Genomic DNA, 12,143 nt, shown 5'->3' on the forward strand with positions numbered 1-12,143 from the left:
AATAACACTGAAAACTGATTTTAAAAACCCTGAAAACTATACATTTCACACCTGAGCCTCAACTCTCACGGCCCGGTACCAAACGACTCACGGACCGGTAGCGGTCCGAGGCCCAGGGGTCGGGGACCGCTGCCTTAGAGCACACTTTGGGTGAGGACCCATCATGTCTTTATTGCGTGTACACTTGATTAAAGTCTGACTAATATTTGATGAAGTGTAGCCATTAATAAATTTGTGAATTGTGGCTTGGTTAATGATGGACACATTGCCGAAACATAAACTCATAGCCCATTGACCAGATAACCTAACTGGTGCTCTGCTCCTTCAAAACTAGCTCTAAATGGTCCATTAGACTCCATCATTTACTGTTGCAACTTCCTCAGTATTATTTTGTTCCACACTTAGTTGGGTTATCATAAAGCAGTTTTACGATTTAAATTGGTTGATCCCTCGTTAACTGTTAACAGACGCTTAACCTTCACCTTTTCTATCTATCCATTAGTTGCGTTAAAGCTTTTGTGGAATTAGTCTGACAGGGATTTTTTTTTTTTCCAATTTGTCCTTTAATTTAATCTTCTGTTCACTTAGTTGTTGCACAGACTTTTTTTCCTTTTACTTTCCAGCTACTGGGAAATCCTGACAGATTAGGACAGCTGCGAACTCCACTTTGATTCTAAGGAAAAGACTGAGATATTTCAACCTGTAAGCAAAAATTAGGCAAGTAAGTAAATGAAGCAACACCCTCTGAGTCAGGTGTGACTGCTTTCTGATCTGATCTGATGCTTGATAAGTACAGGCCTGTATCTTTGTGTCAGAAGGCAGGGCTAGTTATTCTTAATGGCTGAAGTATATTGCAGTGCCTCTACTCCTCCAATACGTCAAGTCCGCACATAGCATTATAGCACTTAGGCAAATGAACCCAGTACTCAAACCCCATTACAGTAACTTGGGTCACTCCAAGCGGAGGAAGGCAGTAAGAAAAATGCAGCATTGCTATTGTTTACAGGTTAATGCGTCTGCAGCACTAGGTAGTAAACATGAGCATTTGACAAGTGTTGAATATAGAGGGGAAAAATGCATTCAGTGATAGTTATCAGTCACCTTATAGGTGACAAAATAGGGTACAAATTTTGACATGGTTTTTCATGGAAAGGTTAAATTGCATGGCAAGTTTGATGATCGCAGATGAGGAAAAAGATGAAATGATTATCAAAAGATTTAAAAAGAAAATGTAGTCTGCATAAAGACTATAAAAAGGCTGACATGAGACTGGAGATAATCAGAAAAGGGAGATTCAGTATTTTAAAAAGCAAATTAAGAATTTTGCAGTCAGCGATGAGGAAAATTCTTTATCATCTTTGATAAAGAATTTTATCACTCTCGTTGCGTGACGAGAGTGATAAGGAACTCTCGGAGCTCTCAAGGCTGAATCATGTGAACAAGGAGCTGTGTAAACTAGTGCATGACCATGTAGTGCTTGAAAATGAAAAATCTTGAAGATCCCTGATGTACTTCACCAGCGGTCAATAAACCAGACCAGAACACCTGCTTATACCAGCAATGTGCTGCAGCTAGACCCTGGTTAAGAACTCTCTGAGTTGGGAAGCGAGCAGTTTTCCAGTTCAGCCGCTCTGTCCTGGTGGCTACGAGGATGCATCAGTGAAGAGGATTATGGAGGATCAGCAAGCTTTAGAACAAACTGCTGTTGTCCGTTATTTCATGCTTCAATGTGGAGCAAAACTGGCGTGCACACAGACTCCAACTTGCACACGCAAACATGGTCAGTCCTCTTAAGGCCGAGCTTTAGGCACTGCCCTCTGTTTTCCTCCAAACAGTGACGGCATGTTTTTGTCTGCTTGGCAGATGCTCTGGCCTACTTTTCCAGGCAAGCCCTGGCACATCTCCACGCCCCATAATCCACCTCTGGCCACGTGGATCCTGGATTCTCTCCTCAGCTCTTTTACCTCTCCCATGTTCCTGTCTCTATTCAGTGTGAAAGTAAAACATTGTGTGTCTTTCTCTCAATTTCTGTGGCTAAGGAAAATAAATCCTCAGCAATTGGGACTTTTGAATTTCTTGTTTGTTCGTTTTTTAAAATTCTGTGTGTGGTTAGGCTGGGTTGGCTTTACAGTCAAATTTAAAGAGAAAAGTTGAACTCAAGTTTAAGCTGTTATTGACATGGTTTTCCTTCTTAACTCACTCCAGCCAGCAACTCCCCTCATATCTGGAATAATGTGAAGATCACAAGACTCTCCTTTCCCCGTGGACACAGGACAGATAATGTAGTATTCACTCTGCTCTTTATTATGAATTTAAAACCATAGTAATTTGAGTAATTTAACCTTATTTGACATTTCTCCTTTTAACTTGTTGTTTGTGTCAAAATAGAAAGTTTTTCTTTAATGGATTTCTAAACTTATCACATGCTGTTGGTTATTTAAAATGAATATGTGTGTCAGGGAGAGTTTATGTAATGGAGAGCAACAAGCTGGTCAGAGATTTAGGTCAGGAAATCGAAAGACGGCAACTAATCTCCTGTGACTGACGTTGAAGGCTACATGTGCTGCAGTGTCATGTTGGGACCAAGATCAGTTTGTATGACGGGGCAGGATGATGACCTTTTGTATATGTTATTGATATTTCATTTAAAAAAAAAACTAATTGGTGAAAGAGGAGAAAGGTCATAGGCGTACATCAATATGTCTAAAATCTTTAAGACAGAAGGAAAACTTCCTGCGTGACAAGAGATCAGAGGGCACTTTGCATGCCGTGCAGCTGGTGATAAAATTAGACTTGTTGTTGTCGGCAGATTAAACAGTTCTCGCTTTGTTGCCTCTGCAGTTTTGTCTCCTGTGTCAACCCAGTCAGTTAGTATAGTACAGTTGATTCGATGAGGCTAAATCGTGTCTCCCGATTCTGAATGCGCCTAAAGCCAACAGGAAATATCAGGGGATTTGTGTGCTCGGAACCAGCACAGACATGTAGCTATTGCCTCTCTGTGCATCTGGCTATAAAGTGTTATCTTCATCATTATTAGGAATATTTCTTGCTTTTAGAGACTAATATGCAAAAGGCAAAAGACTTACTGAAAATCCTAGGACCGTATGAGTTCGGTCAGGAAACGAGAAGAGAAGCAGAATGGGGAAGACTCTGCCGACTGCTGACTCATGCTCGTCCGTCTTGAGGTTAACCCACTACTGGTATGTAATAAATGCCATACAGTGTGTTGCAGTGTTCTCCCCACTTCTTCACTTGTGGGTACTATGTTCCCCCTCCCACTGTTGCATACACTTTTGAATTTTAAAAAGTAGGTCACAGTATACCCCCAAAGCTGATACTCTCACATCGGCTCCTCTTTTTTGTTTTTATTTAGTTATATTTTATCTGTTTTTGTTTTGGTTTGAGGTTTTTTTGGGGGGGGGGGTGTTTTTCCTCCTCTCTTCACCAGCCTTGCCTCCTTACCTTTGGAAGAAATGTCAACACTGAGGTCTTTTTGCATCATCCCCATGAATGAATGGAGCCAGGCCAACCGTGCCTCCCACTTGTTTGACATTTTGGTTTGGGTTTAAATGTCTCAGTACAAACAGCATATTTGTGCTCTTGAATTGCTCCGTATACAACCCCAATTCAAAAAGCAGAACACTGTAAAGCTAAAAAAGGAACGCAATCATCTGTAAATATTGTAAACCCATATTTTATTCACAATTGAACTTAGAAAACTTAGCAAATGTTTACCTGCCTTTTACACAGTGTCCCACTTTTGGGGGGGAATTGAGGTTATTTATTAATCTTTGAATCTTTTTCATTTGATTAGACACATTTATGACTTTGCAAGTTTCCCTTTAAACATTTTCCCAGTGAGTCACATTGGGGATGATTGTGAGATTTGCATTCATGATCAAGGAAGTTTATACAGACGTGTACTGTACTGTGAGATCTGTTTGTCACCCATCTGCATTTTACACAAGGGCGCTTATCTGAGAGATTGAATGATAGTTTTAAAAAAAATGATAACAAGCAGTGTTTAGTTGATGCATCACTGAGCATGCTTTGCACAGAAGCAGCAGCTGCAAAGTCACTTCTGAAGTCACCTTTTTTACTTTTTCCATTTGACCTTATTGGCCTTTATCTGAAACTTGAAAGTGAAAAAGTCTAGGTTTCATCAGGCAAAAATAAGGAAATAATCATATCAGAACTTGGCAAAGTATCCAGAGGATGTCCGATCTTTGCAAAATTTTAAATTATTCTAAGGCTTTGTGGCAGTTGTAGAACGGCTTTACGTAAGCAGATCATGCAGAGTCAAGAAATCACAGGACAAAGCTGCAGGCGTCTTATAGCTGAAGGTTTCTGACCAAAACCACACAGGATCTTGTTTTAAAAAGACAGCTCAGACTCCAAAATTATCTGGTACCTGTCACTTATTCTATTTCCTCTATAACAATAAAAGTACAGTTGGTGTGAGATGCACATTTAAAGATTTATATGTTAAATTGATGGGTTTGCACTGTATTTCAGCTTCTGAATTGGTGTAATACATGCATAGAGGGAAAGTGAAAATAACATTATTACTTCATCTTACTCCTATATTTGCTATATTGATTGTTTGTTTTCTTTCAGACTCGTAACTCAGACACAACCTCTTTTATCTTCCGTCTCATGATCGACTGCTTGTCTCTGTGTAATTCCAGGCCACGCATGCACTTTCAAGTTATAAATGATTTTTGGATAAGTCACGAAGACTAAAAAGGTGGAAGCAACCAAAAGGAAGCTGCACAGCACAGCTGTTGCATGTTGACGTGATGTGTTTTCACTGATTGTTAGCAATGCCATTATTGATTCTGCTTTACTGGTCAGATTATTTCCTTGACTCGACACACATGTGATTCAATAGATCTGCAATGCAACAGTTGATTGGTTTAGGAAAAGCTTGCACTACAAGCTTTACGACTATGTACAGGAAGAGAAATAAGGGAACAAAAACCATCACTGCAAAGAGTATGGAAGAGTTTTGCAGGCAAGGACCTGGTAAGCGCTTTGAGGTGGCTGTAGCCTGAAAAGTTTAACAGAAGTCTATTATAATCCAAAATAAAATGAATTGGCATGTTGGTGTCAGGCACATGGCATGGATTTTCCTGGAATTTTTGTTTTTTCAGAAGATTTTTGAGTACATTTTGTTCCTTTTTGATATTAGGGTAAAGAGTCTGTATTTGACTGTGTGGGCATCTATGATTCATATGCGTCTGTGTGTGAAACACTGGTTTAGCTTTTGAAGGCATGGAGTAGCTCTGACTTGACTAAACATGTGTTTTAATGATTTTTCTGCTCTTTAGTCAGCACGTGATTATTAGGTAACGAATCAATATTTTCATGAACGTTCATGTTTGTTTAAAATTGAAGTTAAAAGTATTTTAGGATAAAACCATTAATCATCCCTGTTGCATACATGGATGCCACGCTGACCTCAAGATATGCTAATGGTCTGTTACATAATATCGTGACGTCACTGAATGGACGAGGTCTTCCCTTTACATTCATGTGTGTTTGAGTTATAAGGGGTCACAGGAGACATTTGAAACGCAACACAAAATAGCTTAAAGCTATGGATCTAAGTTTAGTCAGGAAGATACATTAGCTTGTGCTCCATATTTACTCCTTAGTGTCTGTCTAGTGATTGGCTTTTAGGGTTCCCCCTCTGGCTTTGTGGCTCATTTTATCACCTTTGGGGGAACGCTTACACTACGAGGTGTTAACACATATACGTTCGTGCACATATTTCATCATTTCATTTTGACAGCTGTGTCAGGGTTTTTGCTGGCTTGGAGATGGCTATGCTTGTAAGCATGAACAATCCACATACAAAAGAGTCGAAGAGTCTGTATGACTTTAATTTAAGAGCGATCTATAAATTTTTCTGTTTAACAAGATAAGATGTCTGTAATACTTGAATAAATGAAATGACAATTAACAAATGTGGTTAAAATATGCTTGTGTAGCAACCTGTTTCTAAACCAATAGTAAATTTAATTCCTCGGTTTTAGAGTTTAATACTCTTTAGAATTGAGCTCTGGCACAGATATAACACTTTGCTCCTCTGCCCAATATATATACTGGGGTAAAACCATAGACTGGGCTGTGATTCATTTTGTAATAAACTGAGTCATCTTTATTAACAATGGCTTTGTTGTATTACTAAATTGATCCCCTTTTAAATTTGTTGCATTTATTTTTGTAAGGACTTGTAGATAACATATGTTATTCAGTTATATGGGGGGGAAAAAAAGCACTTTATCAAATCACCAAATGTTGGCATCAGCCGTGTTATACTGGGGCTTGGTGAATCCCATCAGTAGAGCCTGACTGATTATAGCATTTGTTTTTAATGATATTATTATTATTATTATTATTATTATTATTATTATTATTATTATACTGATGTGATAATGATATTTGATTGTGGGTTTGTTAAATTTTTTTTTATTGATTTATTTTGTTCACTTTTAAAGTGAGAATTCAGTCGATCACCATAAAGCATGGACAGATTTCCCTTAGAATTATGTAATTATTTACACTCTGCCCAACTCTGCTCAGATCTGCTGATTGTGTTTTTGCTGCATCAAGTGTTTGTGTACACTTGATGAATGCTGTTACTGATGAATCAGCAAAAAGCATATATCGCCTGATGATATCGGGCCTGCCACCAAAGACACTAGACCTCAGTTTCTCTAATATCTGAAAGAGAAACAATCTAATTTAACCATCTCTTTAAGCCAGCTTCTTATTGCCGGACCTTCCTAAACAGAAGGTTTGGTGAATGTCTGTGCCCGAGATGATTATATTAGAGGGGTCAAAGCTTTCAAAAGATGTTCTTCTCATGTTTTTTGTTTTGTTTTGTTTTTTGTCTTGTCTATTTAGTCTCTTCAAACATAGAATATACGGATGGCAGGGCTCTCTGAGTGACAGGACACTGACTTGCACAGATGCTTGTCTGTCAGTGATTGCGTATGCTGCTCACTGTGCATCTCCTTACTCCTGACAGCCAGGCTGACAGAGCGCTAACATGATTGTCCATGTGCTTCGCTCTCTCCTGACATTTGAGCACTCAAGGCTAACTGTTTCAGCCTGAGGATCACATGGCACTTGCGAGTAGAGTTGTGTCTTTCTGTCTGTCTGTGCAACAGTTACTGATGGGTGTTTTTTTTTTTTATGCTTCAGGTTTGAGCTTTGTATGCTTCCTTTCATAAGTGCACATGAGCTCTAGTTTAAATGAGCAGGCAGTTTCCATATTGTGGTTTCTTACATTGGAAGCTTTGACACGGTTTGTTGATTTTTTTTTTTTTTTTTCACCGACGTGAACTAAATTATTTAATCAGTTTAAGTTTTCTGTTTTGCTTCCCAAATGTGTGAGTTCTTTCTTTAAAGCTAAAGCCATTCAGTTTAACTAAATCTATAAGCCAAATGAATGGCTCAAAGTCTGTATGCTGACTAACTTGTTCACCCTGTTATAATATCAACTAACTGACAGATGGCTTAAGTTAACTTGTTAAGACAGTTGAGACCTACCTCTTGTTTCATTTTGCTTTTCATTTCTACTCCACTAATATAGTAATAACTGAGAAACAGTTGTGCCTATCTTTCCCGCCTCCCTGCCTTGTTTCTTTGTTCGGTCTCTTGCTTTGTTTGCCTTTTATTAGCTCTGGTCTTGTGGTTTCATAACCTTTCCATCCTTGTTTGATCTCCTTTTTATTAACTTACTGTTGAAGTTGACATTCATTTGATATAAGGTTAACGTGCCCCCCCACCACCACTCGCACGCGCACACACACACACCCCACCCCAGTAATTTTTGAGATTATGTAGTTTGAACACGCTGCAGGTTGGTGGAAGTTGGTGAACATAACCGAGAGTCATGGGAATCTCAATATCTCACAAAATGCTCATTTCACCTGAAGTATAAAACTTGTGTAATTTAAAAAAACAAAAAAACAAAAACACAATAGTGTGTGTCTTTGCAACTTTGTCAATTCAGTAAAAGTACTTTTATTCTCCTCACAGTCGGTGATTTAATGCGACACCATTAAGAGCTACGAATTAGCGAACTTTTCAGAACAGCTGGTGTAGAACACCTGCGTGTTTAAATTGATAGGCATTAGTAGTTTGACAACAAGATACACGAAGAAGCAGTGCAGAAAGTGCTCAGGCTACACTTTTTTTTCACTTGACTTTCAGATGGCTAAAAGAATTACAGCAATATCCTAAGCCAAATTTGAATCAAAGAAAATAGTTTGCCTTGAGCAGCTTATAAGAATACACATGACAAAAGGAATTTGGTTTACCCTGTTTTGTTCATGCAATTCTGTTCCTGTCTGTCTCTCCTTGTAACTTAATGTGGACTCCTTCCTTTGGTTTTAGCCCTTGTTTTGAATCTCTACTTTTGCTCTCCTGTACTCGAAGCTTTCTTTGTTCTCCTATAGTCAGTGCTTTAATTAACTGTGTGAGTGGCTCTTTCCCCCAAGGCTACTTAGGCTAGCCCAAGTACTTCTACAGTAATCCTTCTTTTGGTTTGTTTGTTTGTTTGTTTTTAAAATGTGTGTGTATATAAAGGCTTATAAATGTTCTAACAAATCTTCTCTTGTTTGTCTTTCAGGTACCCTAGTCAACATGTCTATTGTTCAGAGCAGAGCTTGTCCGGCTCAGGTCAGCCTCGACAGGAGAAAGATCCTGATGGCCTCGAGCAGGAGCAGGACTCCACGCAAAACAAGGTGTGTAGAAGTTCTGGCCTTTTCATGTATCTCAGCTTTTGACTGTAACAGATTACAATTTGGAGACCTGTATAATCGTTCTTAATGTGAAAAACAGAAACGGTCATCTTAACACCAAGTTCTACCTGTGGGAGTTGGGTCATGAACTTTAGTGACCCAGTAAACGTTGACGAAAAATGGGCTGGTGTGTTTGCTAAGTTGGCACCTATTGATCCAGTTTTGCGCTCCAAGGCCCTTCTTTTTTGGCTAAGGTTCTTGTTATTTCAGTGACCTGCTGTTCTGAGTAGGAAAGTCTTCAATTAGCAGTGTTTAAATGGAGTACACCTTTAAGTGCTTAAGTGCTTAAAAACTCACTGATATCCTGGAGACCAATATGTTGGTCCGTCAGAAGTGGATCGCTGTCTGCCCAACTAAAATTCCTGTTTTACAAATAAGGTTAGGGAGCATTTTCGAAGTATCCCTCCAGCAATTAATAATTATATATATATTTTGGGTAGGATCACATCAGACACTCTGGGCTTTTATTGCCTATTTTCTTTATCTTCTTCCTGTGATCTGATGGCTAACAAGTGCTGTATTTCAATTAATACTTTGCCAGTGTTGCGATGTTTATAATAGCCTAAAGATACCCAGCTAGCTGTTGAGTGGCAGATAAATGTGTCAACTAGTGTAAAACCCTCCCAAATCTTTCTAGTATTTACTTTTTTCTTCTTTACATCAATCACAACCCATCTTTATACATCAACTAGGTAACTATAGCTTACCAATACCTTCTAACATCTGGAAGAACGGCTCAGCTGATCACTTTAATGGAGTTTAGTGAATCTGGGCTGTTTTTAAACATGAATGGTACCTCTGAACATCTTTGCTTTAGGCAAACAAAAGAGTATTTGGATCTGAAAATAGCTAATTACATCAGACTTGACAAGCACAAAGAGAACCAGAAGACTTTATCTGGGAACACATTAAAAAATAGCTTCCTGAGACTATCCAAAGTGTAGTCTGTGGCTATCCAGGCCAAGACTTCCTGTTCCATCTGCCACCATCAAATGTTGATAAGATTAATAAAATGACAATCTGAGTAGTTGGCAGACAATAATCGATGGTTATGACACTGCATTTTGGAGAGAAAAAAAAGACAAAAAGTGGAACCAAATCCAGGTAAATGGTTACTCACAAAGCTGAGTAACCAGCCCAGTTACATGCAGTCAGAACCTGGTCTGCTCTGCAGAATCAGTCATAGAGGTTGATGTGATTTAGGTTAGGACCTGCTCTGTGGGTTCAAAGCGCTACATGTTTTCTCAGGCTTTCATGGCTAAATATTGTCTTAACTGAAAGTAGTTCATACAAAGTGTGTCGATGTCATTGCAGCTGTTCGAAGTAGGACGAGGAAAATTGTAGATCGCCTCACTTTTAAAAACATTTGAAATGCTTCTCTGTATTCATGTGTCAGTGAGTATCAGAAATGAATGATCATTTGGGGAAGTGAATGAGTTTTGGTATGCATTTGTGGGCACAGAAGAAAAAGAATCATTGTTTGAGGTCCAACAACAAACAGCTCTGCCAGCAGCCCTGGCAGTCAGTCATTAGCCTTATAATGTTGCCTTTGTCCATCGACAAAAGGCTTTTTCACATCAGGAGGTGGAAAGACCTTTTGCTTTTGACATTTTTACATACAAAAAAACTAATTTGTAGAATAAAACTCAATCTAGTAACAATGCCAGTAATGTCATTAACTTGTATTTCTTATCCTGTGTTCTTATTATTCATTTTCTCCTAGGTGGTGGAAGAGTGGAAGACACACACATCATACGATATGGGGCTAGAAACCGAGAGAGCAGCACGAGAGAAACTACAAAAACAGAGCATACACCATGAAGAGGTAAAAAGACACATCAGTTATTGGAAGTTTTCCAGAGTATCGCTCAAAAAGTTAAGTTACAGTGAACAGGATACTAAGGCAGGCTTTAAAAAAAAAAAAAAAAAAAAGTGTCAATATAAAAAGGGAAATTGAGGTTGTAAATACCTTAAAGGTGGAGTGTGAGGCAGAGCTCAGCTTTTAATTGTGCACCATAAACTCTTAAAAGTATATTATGTATGTGGGACACAAACACATGAACTGGAAAAGGAAAATGATAAATAATGTTGATCTTAATCTGATGGCACTGATCTAGGTGAGCAGTTAAATTGCATCAGAAATAGGGCTGTGCGATATGACCAAAACCTCATATCCCGATATAAGACATCTATCGTCCGATAACGATATAAATCACAAAAATTTAACATTTTCTGTAAATTCTGTGAATCTCGGGCAGCTCCTCTTGCGTGAAGTGTTTCCAGCTGGGCGTCATGTAGCTGGAGTCGAGTGTTTTAACCGATGCATGAAAATAATTTTTAGACAAATAATATATAAACCCAGCACGCCCCTGCGGGCGGTTTATCCTTCAAGCTCGGGTCCTCTACCAGAGGCCTGGGAGCTTGAGGGTCCTGCGCAGTATCTTAGCTGTTCCCAGGACTGCGCTCTTCTGGACAGAGATCTCTGATGTTATTCCCGGGATCTGCTGGAGCCACTCGCCTAGCTTGGGAGTCACCGCACCTAGTGCTCCGATTACCACGGGGACCACCGTTACCTTCACCCTCCACATCCTCTCGAGCTCTTCTCTGAGCCCTTGGTATTTCTCCAGCTTCTCGTGTTCCTTCTTCCTGATATTGCTGTCATTCGGAACCGCTACATCGATCACTACGGCCGTCTTCTTCTGTTTGTCTACCACCACTATGTCCGGTTGGTTAGCCACCACCATTTTGTCCGTCTGTATCTGGAAGTCCCACAGGATCTTAGCTCGGTCATTCTCCACCACCCTTGGGGGCATCTCCCATTTTGACCTCGGGACTTCCAGGTTATACTCGGCACAGATGTTCCTGTACACTATGCCGGCCACTTGGTTGTGGCGTTCCATGTATGCCTTGCCTGCTAGCATCTTGCACCCTGCTGTTATGTGCTGGATTGTCTCTGGGGCATCTTTACACAGCCTGCACCTGGGGTCTTGCCTGGTGTGATAGACCCCAGCCTCTATGGATCTTGTACTCAGAGCTTGTTCTTGTGCTGCCATGATTAGTGCCTCTGTGCTGTCTTTCAGTCCAGCTTTGTCCAGCCACTGGTAGGATTTCTGGATATCAGCCACCTCCTCTATCTGCCGGTGGTACATACCGTGCAGGGGCCTGTCCTTCCATGATGGTTCCTCGTCTCCCTCCTCTTTCTTGGGTTTCTGCTGCCTGAGGTATTCACTGAGCACTAGGTCAGTTGGGGCCATCTTCCCAATGTATTCTTGGATGTTCCTTGTCTCATCCTGGACTGTGGTGCTGACACTCACCAGTCCCCGGCCC

The 12,143-nt window shown here is 39.9% G+C and overlaps 1 protein-coding gene across 6 annotated transcripts in view; it reads left to right on the forward strand.

Moving 5' to 3' along the window:
- The window catches only part of suco (SUN domain containing ossification factor), a 45,017-nt gene that overhangs the window by 10,705 nt on the left and 22,169 nt on the right, over nt 1-12,143 (forward strand). For 2 of the 6 annotated variants that reach the window (XM_042221356.1, XM_042221357.1), the window contains exons 1-3: nt 78-3,200; nt 8,645-8,759; nt 10,540-10,641. In XM_042221356.1, the coding sequence (XP_042077290.1) occupies nt 3,139-3,200; nt 8,645-8,759; nt 10,540-10,641 (279 nt within the window). In that variant the 5' untranslated portion in view covers nt 78-3,138. Of the gene's footprint in view, nt 1-77; nt 3,201-8,644; nt 8,760-10,539; nt 10,642-12,143 lie in introns of those variants that run through there. The other 4 variants (XM_042221359.1, XM_042221360.1, XM_042221358.1 and 1 more) reach the window with 3 other exon arrangements.

The sequence above is a fragment of the Haplochromis burtoni genome, unplaced genomic scaffold, assembly GCF_018398535.1.
Source record: "Haplochromis burtoni strain Fernald_Lab_line unplaced genomic scaffold, NCSU_Asbu1 Contig_65, whole genome shotgun sequence".
NCBI classification, from domain to species: domain Eukaryota; kingdom Metazoa; phylum Chordata; class Actinopteri; order Cichliformes; family Cichlidae; genus Haplochromis; species Haplochromis burtoni.